The sequence below is a fragment of the Olea europaea genome, unplaced genomic scaffold, assembly GCF_002742605.1.
Source record: "Olea europaea var. sylvestris unplaced genomic scaffold, O_europaea_v1 scaffold567, whole genome shotgun sequence".
Taxonomy (NCBI): domain Eukaryota; kingdom Viridiplantae; phylum Streptophyta; class Magnoliopsida; order Lamiales; family Oleaceae; genus Olea; species Olea europaea.
In genome coordinates this window covers 17,126-38,607 of record NW_019264005.1, presented here as the reverse complement: position 1 = coordinate 38,607, position 21,482 = coordinate 17,126, and the positions used below count along the sequence as shown (strand labels likewise).

Genomic DNA, 21,482 nt, shown 5'->3' with positions numbered 1-21,482 from the left:
AAATACAATACATGCCCCAAAAGGCAGTCAAAAATCAGGCTTTGGGTAACTTTCTGGCCGATCATCCATGCCTTGATATGCCTGAAGAAATTGAGTTAGAAATCAATCCATTCGAATTAAAACCTTGGGTTTTATATTTCGATGGATCGAAAACCTCTGAAGGTGCAGGAGTAGGAGTAGCATTGATAAATCCTTTAGGGATTTGTTACAAGTTCGCATTCACTTTGGACAGGATGTGCACCAACAATCAGGCCGAGTACGAAGCCTTAATCATGGGCCTAGAATTAATGATAGATATAGGGGTAAAGAATGTGATCATTAGAGGCGATTCTCAATTGGTAATTCACCAATTGATTGGTGATTTTAAATGCCAAAGTGATTCCATTATAAATCAGTATGAAATCGGCCAAGAGTTGTTGGAAGAATTCGACTAAATAGAGCTTCAATATGTTAATAGGATATATAATGACGTAGCAAACGAATTGGCCCAGATGGCCTCAGGGTACTCAAAGGTTTTATATTGGAAGTCTACTTGTGAGTATGGAACAATATTGCCCATGATCCAAAGAAGGGCGAGAACGATTGAAATTCATTGCATACAAGATGGAGATGCAATAGATTGGAGGGCAGAGATTAAAAGGTTCCTTAAAGAACCTAATAAAGTAGATAGTAGAAAAATAAAGTTGTGTTTGCTATACTATACACTGATAGATGAAGAGTTGTTTAAGAAACACTCTGATGGTATATTGCTAAAATGTGTAAGTTTGCAAGAAGTCAGAACGATCATGGTTAAAGTGCACGAAGGGATATGTGGAGCTCAACAAGCTGGCCAAAGGATGAGAAGGTTAATTATTAGGAATGGATATTTTTGGCCAAAGATGGGAGAATCATGCGTTCAGTATGTAAAGAGTTGTGTAGCATGCCAAAAGTATGGTCCAATACAAAGGGCGCCAGCACGAGAGATGACACCTATTATCAAACTTTGGCCGTTTAAGGGTTGGGCGATAGACTTGATAGGGAAGATTTATCCCCCATCGTCCAAGTAACATACCTTTATTATAGTTGCAACTGATTATTTCACTAAGTGGGTAGAAGCGATACCTTTAAAGGAAATCACCCAAAAAAATGTCATAGAATTTATTCGTGATCATATTATTTATAGATTTGGAATTCCATAAATTTTGATGGTAGATCACGGAACATCTTTAAATGGGGATCGAGTGAATAAATTCTTGAGTGAGTTTGGAGTTAAATTAGTGAACTTCACACCATATTACGCTCAATCCAACAGATAAGAAGAATCTTCTAATAAGATTCTAAAAAATATCATAAGGAAAATAATAGATGAAAACGCCAGGAATTAGCACGAATGTCTAAACAAAGCCTTATGGGCTTATAGAACGTCGCCTTGGTCAAGTACCAAAATCGCTCCTTTCCAACTTACTTATGGACAAGAGGCCGTTTTGCCTATGGAAATTAACGTGCAATCGATCAGAGTGTGTTTGCAACATAAGTTAAGTGATGATGAGTATACCGAATCACTAGTTCAAAATTTATTGGAGTTGGACAAATTAAAGTTGGACGTCCTAGATAGATTGCAAGTTTAAAAATGAAGAATAGCTAAGTTCTATAATAAAAAAGCTATAGCTAAGTCGTTCAGCCTGGGTGAATTGATTTGAAAAACAATACTCCCTTTGGATGGCAAGGATCCAAAGTATGGCAAGTGGTCACCAAATTGGGAAGGCCATATAAAGTAAATAATGTGTTGCCTAATGGAGCCTATCATTTGGAAGATTTAGATGGCATCAAGAATATGAGGTTCATTAATGGCAAATATTTAAAAAAAATATGTTCCTACCTTATGGGAAAGTGAACAAATAAAAGCGTAACCAAATCGCGTTGAACGATCGTAGATAAAAAAGGGCCAGAGTGAAATACGTTCAAATAAATTTCTTTATTATCAAACGTTCATTACAAAGTTGCAAAATACAAAATACTAAATGCTCTATAAGCTATGATTAAGAGTGAACTGATCTCCCAGTTGATTGCCGAGTAAGAGGGTGAACTAGTCTTGATTTCCATCCTGATCGCACTGCTGCAAAGGCAAGCAGAGAGACCGAGAAACACTCTCAGCAAGCAGAAGGGAAGAAGAAGCACCCTCATATCGCCTTCCTAAATGCATCGCTGCAAGAATGGGCAAGAAGGCTGAGAAGCACTCTCAGCAAGCAAGGTGGCTTGCAGGCATCCTCAAAAATTGTCTTCCATCATCGAACTCCTTGTAAGGAACATGGAGACAATGGGAAGAACTTTGCTGGCCAAAGAATGTTTCCTATATCTCCCATACCAAAGGTGACATAAAAAAAGATGGCAAAATGGATGGATCAAATGATCTATTTCCATGGAAGACGAAGGTTTTGGATCGATTGTCAAAATGCCAAATAATGGCAGCAAATTGGTATTGAAAAAGAGAATGGAAATGAAAATGATAGGTGTGGAATATAAGTACATTTATAGAGGCGTGAAGGTGAAGAGAGAATATGAACAGCCACATTCGTGCCTAGTAACTGGAATCAAATGGCCCGAAGTCTTGAGAAAAGAGACAGAAATACCAAGAGAAAAATGTGCGTGAATCTTAGCATAAAGCAGTTAAATGTTTGGGGGGTTGACGATTAAAGATAACGTCAATAAATACACAAGAAGACAAATTAATCATTCATTAATGATAATGGCTGCTGGTATGTTCAGAATTACCAATGGACATCAGTACGAGATTACAAGGGAAAAATTAATACGAAGTTACAAAAAGAAAAGTTAAGGCATTAGATGTCTTAATTACAATTCGCCCTAGACTGAACGAATTCTTTCCCTAAGTCTCCCCCAATCCTCGCTCTGCTGAGAAGAAGTGACATTCAATTCAGCCACAAAATCATCATCAACCTCCATCTTCTTGTACTGCTCGACCAAAGACTTGATTAGCTCAATTCCTTGGGAGGTTTTATGTTTTTTAGCAGCCATTCTCGCCTTGCAGTCGTCCATCCTTGCTTGAAGCTCCTTACGATGGGAAGAACTTTGATGGGAAAAACTTCGCTGCTGGCCAAAAAATATTTCCTATATCTCCCATACCAAAGGTGATATAAAGACAAGTAGTAAAATGGGCGGACCAAACAATCCATCTTTATGGAAGATGAAGGTTTTGGATTGATTGTCCGAATGCCAAACAATGGCAGCAAATTTATTTTGAAGAAGAGAATGGAAATGAAAATGACAGGTGTGGAATATAAGTACATTTATAGAGGCGTGAAGGTGAAGAGAGAATATGAACAGCCACATTCGTGCCTAGTAACTGGAATCAAATGGCCCGAAGTCTTGAGAAAAGAGACAGAAATACCAAGAGAAAAATGTGCGTGAATCTTAGCATAAAGCAGTTAAATGTTTGGGGGGTTGACGATTAAAGATAACGTCAATAAATACACAAGAAGACAAATTAATCATTCATTAATGATAATGGCTGCTGGTATGTTCAGAATTACCAATGGACATCAGTACGAGATTACAAGGGAAAAATTAATACGAAGTTACAAAAAGAAAAGTTAAGGCATTAGATGTCTTAATTACAATTCGCCCTAGACTGAACGAATTCTTTCCCTAAGTCTCCCCCAATCCTCGCTCTGCTGAGAAGAAGTGACATTCAATTCAGCCACAAAATCATCATCAACCTCCATCTTCTTGTACTGCTCGACCAAAGACTTGATTAGCTCAATTCCTTGGGAGGTTTTATGTTTTTTAGCAGCCATTCTCGCCTTGCAGTCGTCCATCCTTGCTTGAAGCACCTTCATCTGTGCAGCCAAACTGGTCATCAAAGAGTCTTCAATCATAACTTCGGAAGAGATTTCTTTCAATTCGTCCTCAGCTTTGTTGATCTCCAGAAGCAGAGACTCTCTTTCAGATACAACACGAAGATATTGAGTACTTTTGGCCTTCAGTTCAACATTTTTGGCCAGCAAAGAGAGAATCTCGGAATGGACAGCTTTCAACGTCGCTTTAAAATTAGCAGAAAGATTGAGCGACGGAAGTGTCAGTGTTTGCGCCAACTTTGATGTCGTAAATGGGTCTCAAATGAGACTAAAAATCTGAAGTATACTTTAGCCATCCAATATTCATGTCTTAGTGCCACTAAGGTGTTTAAAATTATTTGGGGTTCTACATCCCCCACACCTTAATTAAAATTTCCTCATCAAAATTTACCTTCTGATTGGGCGAATAGTGTTGGATACTTATTTTTGGCTTCCTCTTCCCCTTCCCCTTCCCAAGTGGCCTTTTTTATTTCATGATTATTCCATTGTATTTTAACCAATTGAATTTCTTTGTTCTTTAGTTTATGCACCTTTCGATCCAATATCCTAATTGGTAACTCTTCATAGGATAAGTCCTTTTGTACTTCCATGGACTGATAGTTCACTACATGATTAGGATCATGCACGTATTTCTTGATCATTGATACATGGAACACGTTGTGCGTTGCCGATAATCCAGGTGGGAGAGCTAATCGATAGGCTACATTTTCAACCCTATCATGTATCTTGAATGGTCCGATATAGCGGGGTCATAGCTTTCCTTTCTTGTCAAACCTAAGTACACCTTTCATTGGTGCCACTTTCAGAAACACTTTTTCTCCAACTTTGAATTCTAAATCCTTCCTCCTTGTATCCGGATAGCTCTTCTATCAATCTTGTACTGCCTTTATCCTTGCACGAATCTTATTGATTGTCTCAACTGTCCTTTCAACTATTTCTGGTCCCAAAACTCTCTTTGTCCTGACTTCATCCCAATGAACAGGGGACCTACATCTTCTACCATAGATAGCTTCGTACGGTGTCATCTCGATAGTTGCTTGGAAGCTGTTATTATATGTGGATTCTACTAGGGGTATGTATGACTACCAACTACCCCTAGATCCAAAACACATTCTTTCAGCATGTCTTCTAAAGTTTGGATGGTCCTTTCAGATTGACCATCGGACTGAGGGTGATATGCTGCACTAAAGTTCAGTTTCGTTCCCATAGCTCCTTATAGACTTTTCCAAAATTTGGACGTGAACCTTGGGTCTCTATCAGACACAGTGGACACAGGTATGCCGTGTAATCTCACAACCTCAATGAACAACTGTGTCAATTGGTCTAAACTGAATGTCATTTTCACTGAAAAAAATAAGCTGACTTTGTTAATCGATCCACTATTACCCATACAGCGTTGTTTCCTCTTGCTGACTTTGAGAATCCAACCACAAAGTCCATTATGTTATTTTTCCATTTCCATTCGGGTATGTCCAGTGGATTTAACAATCTAGCCGGTTTTTGGTGTTTTGCCTTAACTTGTTGACATATCATTCAATTTTCCACGTACAACCCCATACTTCTTTTCATATTTCTCCACCAAAATATATCTCGAAGGTCTCGATACATTTTCGTACCACCGGGATGTACGGTGTGCGGGGTGGAATGGGCCTCTTTCAATATCTCGTTTCTCAAGGTTTTGTCCTTAGGCACACAAATTCTCCCCTTAAACATCAGTGCCTGATCCGAAGCTATTCCAAAATCCTTTCTTTTATCAGTACCAATTTCATTCTTGATCTTCAACAAGAATAGGTCATTACCTTATGTCTCTATAATACGATCTCTAAGAGTAGGTCAAATTATCAAAGCTGATTGACAAGCAGTGACTTGTCCAGGTATGGTAACCACTTCGATCTGCAACTTTTCCAAGCCCTTGACTAACTCCATTTGAAAAGTGGGTAGTGACGCCAACTGTCCCATCGATTTTCTACTTTAAGGTGTCGGACACAACATTAGCCTTACCTGGATGGTAATGAATAGTACAATCGTAATCATTTACCAATTCCAACCATCATCTTTGTCGCATATTCAATTCCTTCTGTGTGAATAAATATTTGAGACTCTTGTGATCTGTGTAGATATCGCACTTCCCTCCATACAAGTAGTGTCACCATATTTTCAAGGCGTGTACTACCGTCGCAAGTTCTAAATCATGTGTTGGATAGTTTTGCTCATATTTCTTCAATTGTCTTGATGCATAGGCTATCACTTTTCCATTCTGCATCAGCACACATCCCAATCCTTGCTTGGATGCATCATTGTATATAACAAACCCTTCCATACCCTCAGGGATTGTTAACACGGGTGCTGATATCAACCTCTGTTTAAGTTCTTGGAAACTTTGTTCACATTTATTCGTCCATTGGAATTTTACTCCCTTCCTTGTAAGCTGCGTCATTGGTCCAGTTATTTTGGAGAATCCTTCTATAAATTTTCGATAATATCCTGCTAATCCTAGAAAGCTCCGTTCCTCACCAGCATTAGTTGGTGCTTTCCAGTTGGTTACTGCTTCCACTTTCGCTGGATCTACCTCAATCCCTTGGGCAGTGACTATATGTTCAAGAAATCCAACTCGTTCAAGCCAAAACTCACTCTTCTTGAATTTGGCATACAACTTCTCCTTGCGTAATACCTCTAATGCTATTCTTAGGTGCTCTTCATGTTGCTCCTTACTCTTGGAATATATCAGAATGTCATCAATGAAGATTATGACAAATTTATCCAAGTACTGATGAAATCACGATTCATCAGGTCCATGAACATTGCAGGTGCATTGGTTAACCCAAACGGCAACACTGTAAACTCGTAGTGTCCATAACAAGTTCTGAAAGCAGTCTTGGGTATATCCTTTGACTTTACTTTCAATTGATAGTATCTCGATCGTAAGTCGATCTTGGAAAATACCTTAACTCATTTCAGTTGATCTAACAGATCCTCGATTCTCGGGAGTGGGTACTTATTCTTGATAGTTAATCGATTTAACTCCCTATAATTGATGCACATCCTCATGCTTCCATCCTTTTTCTTCACGAACAACACCGGCGCACCCCATGGAGATATATTTGGCCGTATAAAGCCCATATCTAGGAGTTCTTGCAACTTCTTTTTTAACTCTTGTAGTTCCTTCGGGGCCATTCGGTATGGGGCTTTTGACACTGGTGCCGCTCCGAGAATTAGGTCTATGGCGAAATCCACTTGCCTATCTGGTGGAATACCAGATAGATCTTCTGAAAACAAATCTACGAATTCCCGTACTATTCGTACGTCTTCAACCTTTATCGTCTCCTGTTTCCCTCCTGAGATGTTTACTAAATATCCTTGACATGTTTCTTTTCTCAACATCTTCTCAACTTGTAAAGCCGATACTAGTCGAATAAGGGGTTTCGTCTTCATTCCAAGGAATGAAAATGGTTCCTCTCCTGGTTCTTGAAATGATACCTCCCTTTCCTTATATCGGATGGTGGTCCATGCCTAGTTTTACATCAAAATCCTTCATTTCTATCATGTATAGGTTCACTTCCATTGGTTTTCCCTCAACTTCAATACTTACTAATTTGACTATTCTATCAGTACTCAAAGGGTTGCCTGAAGGAATGCTAACCTCTAATGTACCTTTCGACTTATCACAGGTAATACTAGATTTAGCCATAAAAGTTGTCGATCCAAAGGAGTGTGTGGCTCCTGAATCAAACAATACATAAGCAGGCGTATTGGCTATTAATAAAGTACCTGCTATGACGTTCGAGTTTTCCTCTGCATCTTTCTGAGTCATTGCAAAAACTCGTGCTTTCCCTTTTTGGTTCTGGTCATTGTTATCATCCTTCTTCGAGGTAAATGTGGGGCAATCCTTAAAAATATGCCCTAGCTTGCCACATCTGAAACAGACATTCTTCCCTTACAAACACACGCCACAATGCGTCTTTCCACACTTAGGACATGGCTCTATAACTGGCACAATGCTCTTGTTGGCATTTGCTCCGCCATTAACTTTCTTGTTCTGCCACTTGCCCTTTCCCTTTCCCTTGTCCTGGCCATTCCATTTCCTTTTACCCATATAGCCATTGTCCAGTTGATTGAACAGTTGACTATATTGCTCAGCGCTAGTCTTCTGGTACCAGATAGCATGAGCTCTTTCCAGCATTTCACGGTATGAGGTGAAACGATAGGATATAAGTATCATGCTTATATCTGGGTTCAACCCTTATTCAAACCTCCAGACATTCTTGTCCTCCGTATCCACCAGATGTAGAGCATAACTTGAAAGTTGGTCAAACTTCCTTTCATACTCAGTCAGGGACTTAGTCCTTTGCTTGAGTTGGAGAAATTCACTTTCTTTGTGATCCCTCAAATACTATGATGTGATTCGGCATGGGCGCCAAACGACCAAGGATTTGATGTATGTTGGAGGGAACCTAAAGACAAGATTCAAGCTTCGTTCGGGCCAACTAACCCTTATAAATGCATGGTCAAGTTATGGATTTCGATATGGTGGAGTTAACGAGCCAAAGTCCAGGTTTTGTATTGAGGTTGAAGGATGAAAACCAATTGAATCAAGTTGTTGGAAGAAAATCGAGTTTGGAGCAAAAACCAAGTAACCATGCGACCGCATGGTTAAAACCACCGTGCGGCTGCATGAGAGGGTGCAGGGATTTCATGGGCAGTAGTCCATATGCCATGCGACCGCAGCTAAATACACGTCGCGATCGCATAGGTGATTTTTGACCAGAAAATTTCCTTTTTCGTGCGAGAAGATTTGTTTTGAGTCAATTTCTTATTTTTGGTAACTTTAATATTATTAGGACTCTAATTTCGTGTTTTACAATATTTTAGGAGTTTATTCCTTTTTAAATTAGGTTTTATATTCTTTAGCATAAATAGGAGTTTTATGATTCTTTGGAATAAGTTTGATTATGAATTAATGAGAGATTTTCCTCTTCGAAGCTTTGCTTCAAATTTATCTTGTTCACTAAATTGAATGGGGGAACTTATAAAGACTAATCATCTTGCGGCGTTCAAAATATCAGATTGAATCATTGAATTGTGTAATCAAGGGGTCTTTCGCGTCAACGTTACCGTTGATTTTTTTGGTTCGTCTTTTATTGGTTCAAATCCACAATTCGGGTGTGATTTCTTCAATCGTGTGATCAAGAGGTATTTCAAGCAACGTTCTTGTTGGGTTGCTTGGTTCACTATTTTGGGATTAGATCCATAAACCATGGTCATATTGGCGTTCTTGGGATCCGATTCAATATCCTGTGGGTTCGATTGCAACCTTACTGATCGGGTTCGCATCATTCGGTATCAAAGCTTTAGGCACCAAGATCAAGGTTATATCTTTTTTTAAAAATCTTTGTTGAGTCAGTTTTCATTTTCTTGCTGTTCTTCGAGTCAGTTAATATTTTGAGTCTTTGATCCAAAAAAATTTCAAAAAAAATTCAGAAGTTGTTTTTGGATTCAATTTGTGTCCAAATCCACTTCCGTTTGTTGCGTCAGTTTTGTCTTTAATTTTCCTATCCAAAGAGTTAAAAAAAATTCTTTTTTTACTGTTCACGTCAATTTTTTTTAAAAAAATTTACTGTTCATTCCGGTACTATTCATCCAGATTAAAAAAAAATCTATCCCTAAATTATCTTGAGTCTTTAAGGTCAAAAAAATCTCACTTGGTTTGAATTCTGCGAGAATAATTCCTGGTTGAGTTTTTGATTGTTCTTGAAGCACCTTGGAGGAAGTTTGAGCGGTAAAAGGCGGAGTTGTGAGCTTATTAGAGGGCAAAAGCCTAGATTTCGAGTGAAATTTGTGAGGCGGAAAATAAATTGAGAGATAAAATGTCGAAAAGGATGATGCGGCGATTTGAGAAGATGATGGATTTGGGAAATAGGATGGATATGATTGAAAAGCGGTGAAGAAATATTGTTGATGAACTTGACAACCCGGCCGTGGGAAAAACAAGTGTGTTGAAGCATATTATCAATACACCAATCAAATTGGATAATGTGGAGCAATCATGGGGAAGGATCTTTCAATCTAGATGCAATGTTGAAGACAAGGTATGTAGTTTAATTATTGATGGAGATTGTTTCACTAATTCTGTTAGCAATATGGTTGTGGAATTATTAGAGTTGGAAACGTTGGTACATCCAAAACCTTATAAGTTGTCGTGGTTGGATGAATGTGGAGTGGTTAGAGTATGTAGGCAAGTGAAGTTAAGTTTCTCACTTGGGAGGTACCACGATGAAATGTTGCGTGATGTCATTCCATTACATGCTTGTCACATTTTGTTGGGCAGACCATGGAAGTGTGATAGGAAGGCGAGGTATGATGGAGTCATGAATCGCTATAGCTTTACCAAGGATGGGAGAAATATTAAGCTTGTATCGTTGACACCGCGACAAGCATATGAGGATCAATGCACGGTACAAAATAATGCAAAGAGTAGATTGAGGAAAAAAGGGTGAGACAAATATTCCACAAAAAGAGAGTTCGAGAGAAAAGTGTGAGGTGGTTAATTGTGAGAAAAAAGAAGATGAGCCCCAAGAAAGTGAAAAGAAAATAGAGTGTGAAATGGGTGAATTGGCTAAATTAGAAGTGGACCTACAAGTGGAAAATGGAGTAGGGTCTTCGGAGGTAAAGGAAGTGATGGAAGTGAGCTTGGATGAACATAAGAGTAGAGTTGAGGAGGCTTTATCAGAAACTAATAATTCTCTCCCTATTTTAGATATTCCTATTTTGTAGGCTACCGAGGACTTAGTCCATGACAACGAGCCAATTGGGATTCCATATAACCCGGGCATTGGATATCAAATTGTGGGAGAAATTAATCAACAACCGTATCTTAGCTTGGAAATGCCTTTATTGCCCTTAGTTGAATTTGTGATCCCCGAAGAGTTACAAAAGTTGCCATGGAAGGAGTTCATATGCACTGGCTTGAAATGCCAAGGTGAAATGCTGGGAAAGATGAAGCCATTCGAAGTATCAGTTTTAAAATTGCCTAGGCGAGAGGGGACAAGGAAAAAGCAAGGCGATTTAACAATTGAAGTTCTATTTGGAGCATCTCAAACTTACAAAAGGAAGCGGCCGAGACGAGTGCACTTTGATCTATGTGAAAGAGATTGGGTTTTTATATGCAAGAGGAGGATTCGTATTCAAAAGAGGTCCAAGTATCATCCAAGAGGCGGTGGACCATTTCACGTGCTTGCAATGATCGGAAGCAAAGGCTACAATTTGGTTGATCAATGTTTGGATTCGAGGTCGAATCCTTTCCAAGAAAGAGGGGATGATGTGATTCGGCTTGGGCGCCAAACAACCAAGGATTTGATGTATGTTGGAGGGAACCTAAGGACAAGATTCAAGCTTCGTTCGGGCCAACAAACCCGCATAAATGCATGGTCGAGTTATGGATTTCGATATGGTGGAGTCAACGAGCCAAAGTCCAGAATTTGTATTGAGGTTGAAGGATGAAAACCAATTGAGTCAAGTTGTTGGAAGAAAATCGAGTTTGGAGCAAAAACCAAGTAACCATGCGACCACATGGTTAAAACCACCGTGCGGCCGCATGAGAGGGTGCAGGGATTTCATGGGCAGCAGTCCATATGCCATGCGACCGCAGCTAAATACACGTCGCGGTCGCATAGGTGATTTTTGGCCAGAAAATTTCCTTTCCGCGCGAGAAGATTTGTTTTGAGTCAATTTCTTATTTTTGGTAACTTTAATATTATTAGGACTCTAATTTCATATTTTACAATATTTTAGGAGTTTATTCCTTTTTAAATTAGGTTTTATATTCTTTAGCATAAATAGGAGTTTTATAATTCATTGGAATAAGTTTGATTATGAATTAATGAGAGATTTTCCTATTTGAAGCTTTGCTTCAAATTTATCTTGTTCACTAAATTGAATGGGGCGAACTTATCAAGACTAATCATCTTGTGGCGTTCAAAATATCGGATTGAATCATTGAATTGTGTAATCAAGGGGTCTTTCGCGTCAACGTTACCGTTGGGTTTTTTGGTTCATCTTTTATTGGTTCAAATCCACAATCCGAGTTTGATTTCTTCAATCGTGTGATCAAGAGGTCTCTCAAGCAACGTTCTTGTTAGGTTGCTTGGTTCACTATTTTGGGGTTAGATCCATAAACCTTGGTCACATTTGCGTTCTTGGGATCCGATTCAATATCCTGTGGGTTCGATTGCAACCTTGCTGATCGGGTTCGCATCAGACTGTGGGAAGTACTTGTCCATTACTTCCTCTTTAAATCGCTCCCAAGTCAATTTTGCTTGTTGCTCTGGGGTCCTCGTCCTTGACATCGAGTCCTACCAGTGGCTTGCATTACCGGAGAACATAAACTCAACACACTGGACCTTCTGGGCATCTGTGCACCCTATTAATCGGAATATTCTCTTCAACTTGCGAAGCCACTCCTCGGCTGCAAGTGGATCAGCTATTCCATTGAAGGTAGTGGGCTTGTGTCTTCTAAATTGCTCGACCACTGAAGCATGGGTTGGAGGAGCATTAGGAGCTAGTGGTAGGGGTTGCGCCTGGTTCGGGTTTTGCCTGCCAAGGTCTTGGACCGCTTGGAGGAGATCTCTTATCAAGTTGGTTTGGTTTGCACGGGCCATTTTCCTTTAGACAAAACGTATGGCTCTTATTAGTTTTATACTTCGAATTCTAACAAAGAAAAAGTTTTATTTCTTGACATAAAGGAAGTTGTCACAAGGATTTAAATCTAATCCCTATATGTTCTACGAATCTTCTTTGGTGGAGCCTCATCTCCAGAGGAGTCTTCTGCCTCAGGTCCGGATTCTATGTCCATCTCAACCTGTGGCTCGGGCTCAGGATCATTCCCTTCTTCAGGCTCTTCTTCTTCATCAAGTTCAATTACTATCTCCGGTTGAGGTTCTAAGTTTTCCCTCCATCGGTCTAGGAGTGATTGGCAATACACTTCAAACTGAAATTTATTTGGGTGCTCCTCTCGCATTACATCCCTAATCGTGACTCCCATATCTCCCCATTGAGGTGGAAGGGAGTGTATGAGGTTATTTATAGCCTCAATATGCGTTATCTCCATTCCAGCATTCACCGCTGTCATGCATCTCTCATAGACTTCATGTATATGTTCGTCAAGTGGACGGAGCAGATCAGTCACGTAATTCTCATAGAACTGAATGGCGATTCTACGGTTCAATGCTCCTCTATATGCCCAAGTTGTTCTATGAGCCATATCTGTTGCATTTTCACATATCATACACTTTTTCTTTACTCTTGGAAAAATGGCTACTGTTACATAACATTCTACCTGTAAATTCTAGCCTAATGCGTATCTTTAAAAAAACACATCTTTCAAATTATTTCTAACTGGCATAGTATATCTTTGAAAATAAGCATAAGTTGTACCATAACATCGTAAAACATCATAACATAGTCTTTTTATGTAAACATTAACTTTGAACATATCTGGGCCGTAGGATGAGATTGATGGATGGATGCAAGATGCTATGAAGTATCTTAGACTTTTTCATTTTTAAAAAAAATAAAATATACTTGGTCTACATAACCGGCTAAACCCTTTTTTTAAAAAAAAAATACTTGGTCTACAAATCGGCTTAACCGTGTTCTGATACCACGCTGTAATGCCCCAAACCCTTGTGGACCGAAATGCTACTTACTTTACTTAACTAACCGGTGGTTTAGTCATAAGAGAATATGTTTTAGCGGAAGCTTAATTTTTACAATGATAATTTTAACAACAATCTTTCGAATACTTTAAATAAAACACTGAATAAAAAAATAACGGAACATAATTTATTTGAAGAAAACACAACTTGTTCTTGCGTTCAGCGTTATTTAAATACTTTAAAGAAATAACATTGAAAACGTTCACAAAAATAAATCTAAATAACTGGTTCACCGGATTTTTCCATGGGCTCATTGCACCACTCTCCATCTTTTCCATCATCCAAGTCCAAGATAAAATCATATCAATCTGTAGAGAAGGGGTTAAACCCGTGAGTTAAAAAAAACTCAATAGATATCATCGGTGCGTTCGTGATCAAACTATACATTTCAAAACTGTAACTTTAGAAACCTTTTCATAGTGGGATTTCTGGTAGAATCCCAAACACATAAAGTCATGGCTTAACATGACGCCTCGACCAGAAGTACATGCCGTACTTGAAGGTACCATTAGACATGGAGGTGTATACCGTACCGAAGGTACCATTAGACATACAAACATTAACATAAATCTTCATTTGCTATAAACTTATAACTTAACACGAATTAACACTTTGCACCTCTACCTACCTTGATTGATGTTTTGAACCTTATTGAAAAATGCACTCCTTTGATTTAAAAAAAAAAAACACTCCGTTTAGAATTGATGCTTGGAAAACACTTCTTGATAGCACCAAAACTTCTAGGAAAAACTAATTTTCCTCCCTCTCATTTCTCTTTTTTCTAGACTTGAAAATCCTCTCTTTTATGATTAGAAGCTTTTGTTTTGTTGTGAAAAATGTGTATGCATTGGGGCTTATTTATAGGTGAAAATCTGTTTTCTATGTCGTAAATGGGTCTCAAATGAGACTAAAAATGATGCGAACCTGATCAGTAAGGTTGCAATCGAACCCATAGGATATTGAATCGGATCCCAAGAGCGCCAATATGACCAAGATTTGTGGATCTAACCCCAAAATAGTGAACCGAGCAACCCAAAAAGAATGTTGCTTGAAGGACCTCTTGATCACACGATTGAAGAAATCACACCCGGATTGTGGATTTGAACCTATAAAAGATGAACCAAAAAACTCAACGGTAACGTTAACACAAAAGACCCCTTGATTACACAATTCAATGATTCAATCCGATATTTTGAACGCCACAAGATGATTAGTCTTGATATGTTCGTCCCATTCAATTTAATGAACAAGATAAATTTGAAGCAAAGCTTCGAAGAGGAAAATCTCTCATTAATTCATAATCAAACTTATTCGAAATGCAATGAAATAATCCTATTTATACTAAAACCCTAAAAACTAATAAAAAGGAAAATAGCAATTTTAAATAGCAAAAAATATCACCTAAAATATGGGAAGAAGGAATAAAATTATTGAAGATATATTATTCTAAAAGGAAACAATAACTAACGGATCCCAATGCACCAGCTGAAGATAGAGTTTCACTCAAAATTGGTAACTTGCACTTAAAATCTGGGATGCTGCCTTGTTTCACTGCCTTGCGACCGCATAGTTGAAGGACATGCGGTCGCATAGTTACGTAGGTTCCGACCATTAAATTCCCTGGGATTGTGTTTGCGATCACATAGGATTTACGAGTTGCAGTCGCATAGCTTGCAGACAATCTGACCAATTTTTGAGTTCACGTGTTCCAGCTTGCCTTTGCTTCCTCTTCCATTGGCTAACACAACTGATCCACCATATTTTGTCTCCCATTCCCAGCCTTGAAATGATTCCAATTTCAAACCCTTTTAACTCTCTAATTTCATAGTAAAATAGGTGTAATTGAATTCACCATCTTGAGCTTCTTTTTTCCAACTTTATTAACTCCTTTTGGCCCCAAATTGAGCTCAAATATTGGTTTCGATCTCTCGCCAGCATACATCAATTATTTCATAATTCGAGGCGCAAGCCGGATCACATCAAAAAATCTGAAGTTTACTTTAGTCATCCAATATTCACGTCTTACTGCCACTAAGGTGTTTAAAATTATTTGGGGTTCTACATTTTCAATCCACTTTACACTGCCGTTACGTAGCAATTAGATCAATATAACAAAAATTGTGCTCTATGAGAACATAAATAAACACCCACGGCCAAGTATCAGAAGTTAGCCATATATAGATCAGCCTGGTATTAGACAAATAAAAGGCAAAAATCAATAGCCAATTTGGCGCTGCATACTTAAACTAACCAATTAGTCAATCTTAGCTATGCAGCTCTTTTTTCATTGTACTCTAATTACTAGAACGGGGCAATTCTAGTGGAACATGTTCAAAGCGAAATAGGTAGACCAAATTGAAGCGGTTTGATATGGCAGAGATTAAATTTTACTGGATATCTTGTTAGATTTAACGGTGAATTGAACACGGCGCAAAATTATTTATTCGGCCAGCTCCAAATTTATTAGGATCAGAGCTAAGTTCATTGTTGCTGTAAATATATCGTTTTTATGTTTTCCTAAAGTAAATAATTGATCAAGTTGCATCGGTCATCAATAACAAGCAATCCATGCAACAGTTTACATGGGCCACCTGGAATAAACTTTTACCTTCAAGAGAGCATCTAACAAGTCCACAAAACCTCTACAGGACGCAATGATGAGAGCATGAATGGAAATATGAAGTCGAATAAGATCAGATCCCATAAGCATCTCTACAAATTTTTCTTGCCCATGGAAGCTTGCCTCTAACAAGGCTTCCTCACAAGCTGGCTGAGAGGCCCCATCCTTAACTAAGATCTCTAGGATCTCAAGGTGGCCCTTCCTCACAGCTTCTGTTGTTGCAAAGCCCTTAAATAGTTGCTGGCTCACATCAGCTCCGACACTCTGCCAGTCCAGGAAAATGCCAAAATTTATAGGTCATTGCAGATTAAAAAAGGACGAACTTTGGAAGAAGACATAATACCGTTTATTATTGACTTGAAATATAATTTAGTTCAGTAAAAGAATGCTGAGATTGTAAGAGATGGAGACATTCATCCTTCGATTCTTAATTAGTGCAGGGGATGTTGGCCACATACAGACAGAATGAATGACAAATTTTTGCTATAGACAATGAGGTATGGAAACATAACAAATAGTACATGGGCTGCCACTGAAGAGAGGGAACTCATACGCATCACCTATTTCTGTTCTTTATTTTTCATTTTTAGATTTGGCAAACTTGGTTGTATTGGAATGCGGAAGCGAAATTAACCAGAAATTAAAAATTTTCTTTAATTCAATAAATATGATCGTCTAGATGTTCGCGTGTATGTTATAACATAATTAAAGAATTTTAATCTTTTACCTAAGCTTGATGATCAACCTTGAATTGATTCTGAACGGCGAACTTCCGGCTCCTTTAATTACAAGAATTTTGGTGTTTCAAACCTTCAAACCTTCTATGATATTCTCCAACACAAAAACTATATCACCGTGTGGCCACCTTTTTTTTTAATTAATCTAGAAACTAATTTTTGAATTGGACAATTAGAAAGCAAGAAAATAAAAATTCTCTCTCTTTCTGTCTCTAATTTTGAATTCTTTGAAATTATGAATTATGAATGTTGTAGTATTTTTTTGTCCATCTAGTCTTTATTTATAGAGAAAAAGATGATAAAATTTTAGTACAATTATAATTCCACATTCAAACAAGAGTCCTAATTAAAACCCAAGTAGGAGTTTTAATTTAAGTCCAATTCTAATTAGTTTACATTTAATTGCATGTGTAGTCTTAGAACTTCAATTACAATTACAAATACAATTAAGTTTATAACTTTCATAGTAATTACAACCAAGTACAAAACTTTATTGTAATTACAGTTAAGTCCAAAACTATTATAATTGCCGTTATTAAGTTCCAGTACTCTATGGAGCTATCACAGGACCTGATCGGACATATATTATCCAAGTTCCCATAATTAGATCCTGTCTAGTCGACCCTAAACCACCCAATCTTATTATTAGTCATTGTTTTTTCCACAAAGGCAAAAAAAAGAACTCTTGGAATATATATAAGATCTTAGAAACCAATAAATCTGTAATACTTTTCTCTAATCTGCCGAATATGTATTTTATCCCCGTTCAAAATTCGATAATTATCTATGAGCATAAATGATCGTTTTGCCCCTCAAATTATTCTCACTACTTAAGTTTCATTTTTTTCAACGGTCCTGTGAACAAATCACGGATGTCGAAATTTAGCCGTCACTAAGCACTAAGCTTAGATTTAAACCGTTCAACAGAAAATATTTAAGCAGTCACTCTACCCATTTTTTAGGGTGACAGTTCCCGACACGAATTCATATTATCTACTTCGCTCATTCTCAAGTTCCTAACTCACTGAGATATTTGATCAATTGAATTGATCTCACCCATTGATAAATCAAAGAAAAATTAAAATCGTGAAAAGATATACATAATCCTGTCTAGGGATTTAGATGAAATATACAGCAGTCGAGTGGAATTTAATTATCCGCATGATCATGCTATAGAATTAAATTCGACACGCGGTCTGTTCAATACACTCCAAGTGTACTAATGTCACCTTTTACTATTTCTGCGATAAGGACAAATCACAAATTCAATTAGTGAATTGGTCAACACTACAACCTTTCATACAAGATGTCAACCCTTATACATAAATTGTGAACAAATTATTTATAATCAAAATATAGATTATGTCACATTGTACTTCTCAACGCAGGTACCCAACTCATATTATCACAAGTTATCACAGGCACTTTAATTTCACATGCTCAATAAACAAATGCAATAAATAGAGTAAACATAATTTAATTTACTATAAAAAAATATTGTGATTTTTACATCAACAAAACTATACTATATGGACACACAACCCAACAAATCTCTCACTTGCCCTAGGGTATATGTGTCATGTCTGGTAACCCCATGCTTTGTACATGTCCATTGAAAACCTTAGCTGATAGGCTTTTGGTAGATGGATCCGTAAGGTTATCCACAGTAACAATTTTACTGACAATCACATCTCATCTATTAACTATCTCTCTCAAGAGATGATATTTTCGTTCAATATTTTTACCCCTCTGATAACTCCTTGGTTCTTTAGCATTTTTCATTGCCCCACTCTTATCACAGTATAGTGTCAAGGGCTGTGCAGATGTAGACACCACCTCGATAATCGTTAGAAATTTTTTTAGTCATATCGCTTCCTTAGCGACTTCACAAGCTGCTATATACTCAGCTTCCATGGTGAAATCAATAATACATGATTTCTTGATACTTCTCCAAATAATGGCCCCACCACCAAGTGTAAACAGTAATCTTGATATAGACTTACGAGAGTCCTTATCAATCTAGAAGACTTAATCTGTATAACCCACTGGAACATGATCTGGTTATGAGTAAATTAGCATATAATTCATTGTCCCTTGAAAAGATACTTTAGGATATGCTTTACAGCCACCCAGTGTTCCGATCCAGGGTTAGATTGATATCGACTCACCATACCAACAACATAACAAATATCAGCTCTAGTACACAGCATAGCATACATGAGACTACCAACTGCCGATGCATAAGGTATCCTACTTATGCGTTCTACCTCTTCAGGAGTCTTAGGAGACTGATCCATAGAGAGTTGGATTCCATGTCTAAAAGATAAATTACCTTTCTTGGAATCTTGCATGACAAATCTGACAAGTATTTTATCAATATATGAAGCTTGGGATAGAGCATCTGCTTGTTCTTTCGATCTCTTAAGATCTGAATACCTAAAACGTAGCTAGCTTCTTCTAAGTCCTTCATATAAAACTGTTGGGCCAACCACGCTTTCATAGATGATAATGCTCCTACATCATTTCAAATGAGTAGAATATCATCCACATAAAGCATGAGAAAGATTATAATTTTCTCTTGTGTTTTTTTATAGACATAGTCAAAGTTTTGATCAAAATCATATGTCTTAATCACTTAGTCGAATCTTTTGTTCCAAGATCTTGATGCTTGCTTCAACCCATAAATGGATCGCTAAAGCTTGCAAACTTTGCCTTCATGAACATATTCTATGAATTCGTCTAGTTGTATCATATCGATACATTCCTCAAGATGACCTTGACATCCATTTGCCACACCTCATAATCAAAATGATCTGCAATGGATAAAAGAATCCGGATAAACTTAAGCATAGTCATAGGCGAAAAGGTCTCATCGTAATCGATACCTTCTCGTTGGGTAAAACCCTTAGCCACTAGTCTTGCTTTGAAAGTTTCCAATTTCCCTTATGCTCTTCTCTTTCTCTTATAGACCCACTTGCACCCGATGAGTTTTATCCCTTCTGGTGCATCTACAAGTTCCCAGACCTGATTGGAATGCATAGATTCCATTTCAGTATTCAACACATAAATCTGCATTCACATCATTTATAGCCTCCTTTTATGAAGTCGGGTCATCAACGTGTTATATGGAGATCGCCTGATTGGACTCTCCAACTAACAAATACCTAGAAGGTGGTCGATAACCTCTAACTTTGTCTAAGGGGCGGTGGATCCTGGACTGTGGCATCGTTTGGAATTGTAACGCTTGTATCAATGTTGGTATCACTATTAGGTGGTTCCATTACCTTTTCAATACCTTCAACGTTTACTTGATTCATGGGATTGGATGACTCATCTCTCCCACACAAAACACATTGTTTAGGTATTTCTGACACCAAGGGTTGCCCGTCACGAGATTGTGTTTCAGGAATTGATGGGGTGGAATTGCTTCCACTCATTTCTTCCAACACAACCTTGCTTTTGGACTGATGTTCATTAATATACTTATCCTCTAGGAAAGTAGCATTTGTGATAACAAAGACTTTCCCATCTAGAGGACTATAAAAATCATATCCCCTGGTACTTTTAGGGTATCCCACAAACAGGCAAATCTCTGATCTAGACTCCAACTTCTCTGACTTCCCTTTTAGCACATGAGCCGGACATCCCCAAATTCGAATATAGCGTAAGCTAGGCTTGCGCCCATTCCATAATTCCAGGAGACTCTTGGGAACCGACTTAGACGAAACTAAGTTAAGAACATATGCTACTGTTTTCGTGCATATCCCCAAAATGAGGTAGTTAGAGTTGTGAAACTCATCATTGACCTATCCATGTCCAACAATGCCCTATTTCTTCTTTCTGAAATGCTATTCTATTGGGGTATACTAGGCATACTCAGATGAGAAACAATACCATTTTCTGTCAAGTAGTCTCTAAATTCTCCTGAGAGATATTCACCACCTCGAACTGATCGAACTGTCTTAATACTCTTACCTAAATGTTTCTCGTCCTCAGCCCAATATTCTTTAATTTTTTCAAAAGCATCTGACTTTCGAGTCATTAGGTAGATGTATCCGAATCTAGAGTAGTCATTGATAAAAGTGATAAAATACTCATAAGCCCTCTCGTTTTGGCTCTATGTTCATGGGTCCACATACATCAGAATGAACTAGTTCCAATACTTCTTTGGCTCTATGTCCTTTTGCCAAAAAAGATCTCTTGGTCATTTTACCCTCCAAATAAGAATAAAAAATTAGCAATGTTTCGACCTTAAGTGTGTTAAGTGGACCATTTCTAGCCAATCTCTGTATCCTGTTAAGGTTAATATGTCCAAGTCTAAGTTGCCATAAATATATATCACTAGTATGGTAAGACACTCATTCATGGTTTGTAGAAAAAACATTTATTTCATTTGTGACACAATTTAAAATATAAAGACCATTCATCAAATATCCAGCACAAATAGGAGCTTTATTCTTTAAAATATAAAGCACATAATGCTCAGAGTTTATAGAATAACCTTGTCCTATTGAATAAGAAACAGAAATCAAATTTTACTTCATCCGCGGGACATAATAAC

General features: G+C 37.8%; 1 protein-coding gene across 1 annotated transcript in view; it reads right to left on the bottom strand.

Annotated features, from left to right (window-relative positions):
• Positions 1-21,482, bottom strand: part of LOC111389148 (ankyrin-3-like) — a 33,299-nt gene that overhangs the window by 7,697 nt on the left and 4,120 nt on the right. Inside the window, 4 exon segments of the mRNA XM_023014028.1 lie at positions 7,506-7,528; positions 10,166-10,206; positions 12,579-12,622; positions 16,173-16,448. Coding sequence (XP_022869796.1) covers positions 7,506-7,528; positions 10,166-10,206; positions 12,579-12,622; positions 16,173-16,448 — 384 coding nt within the window.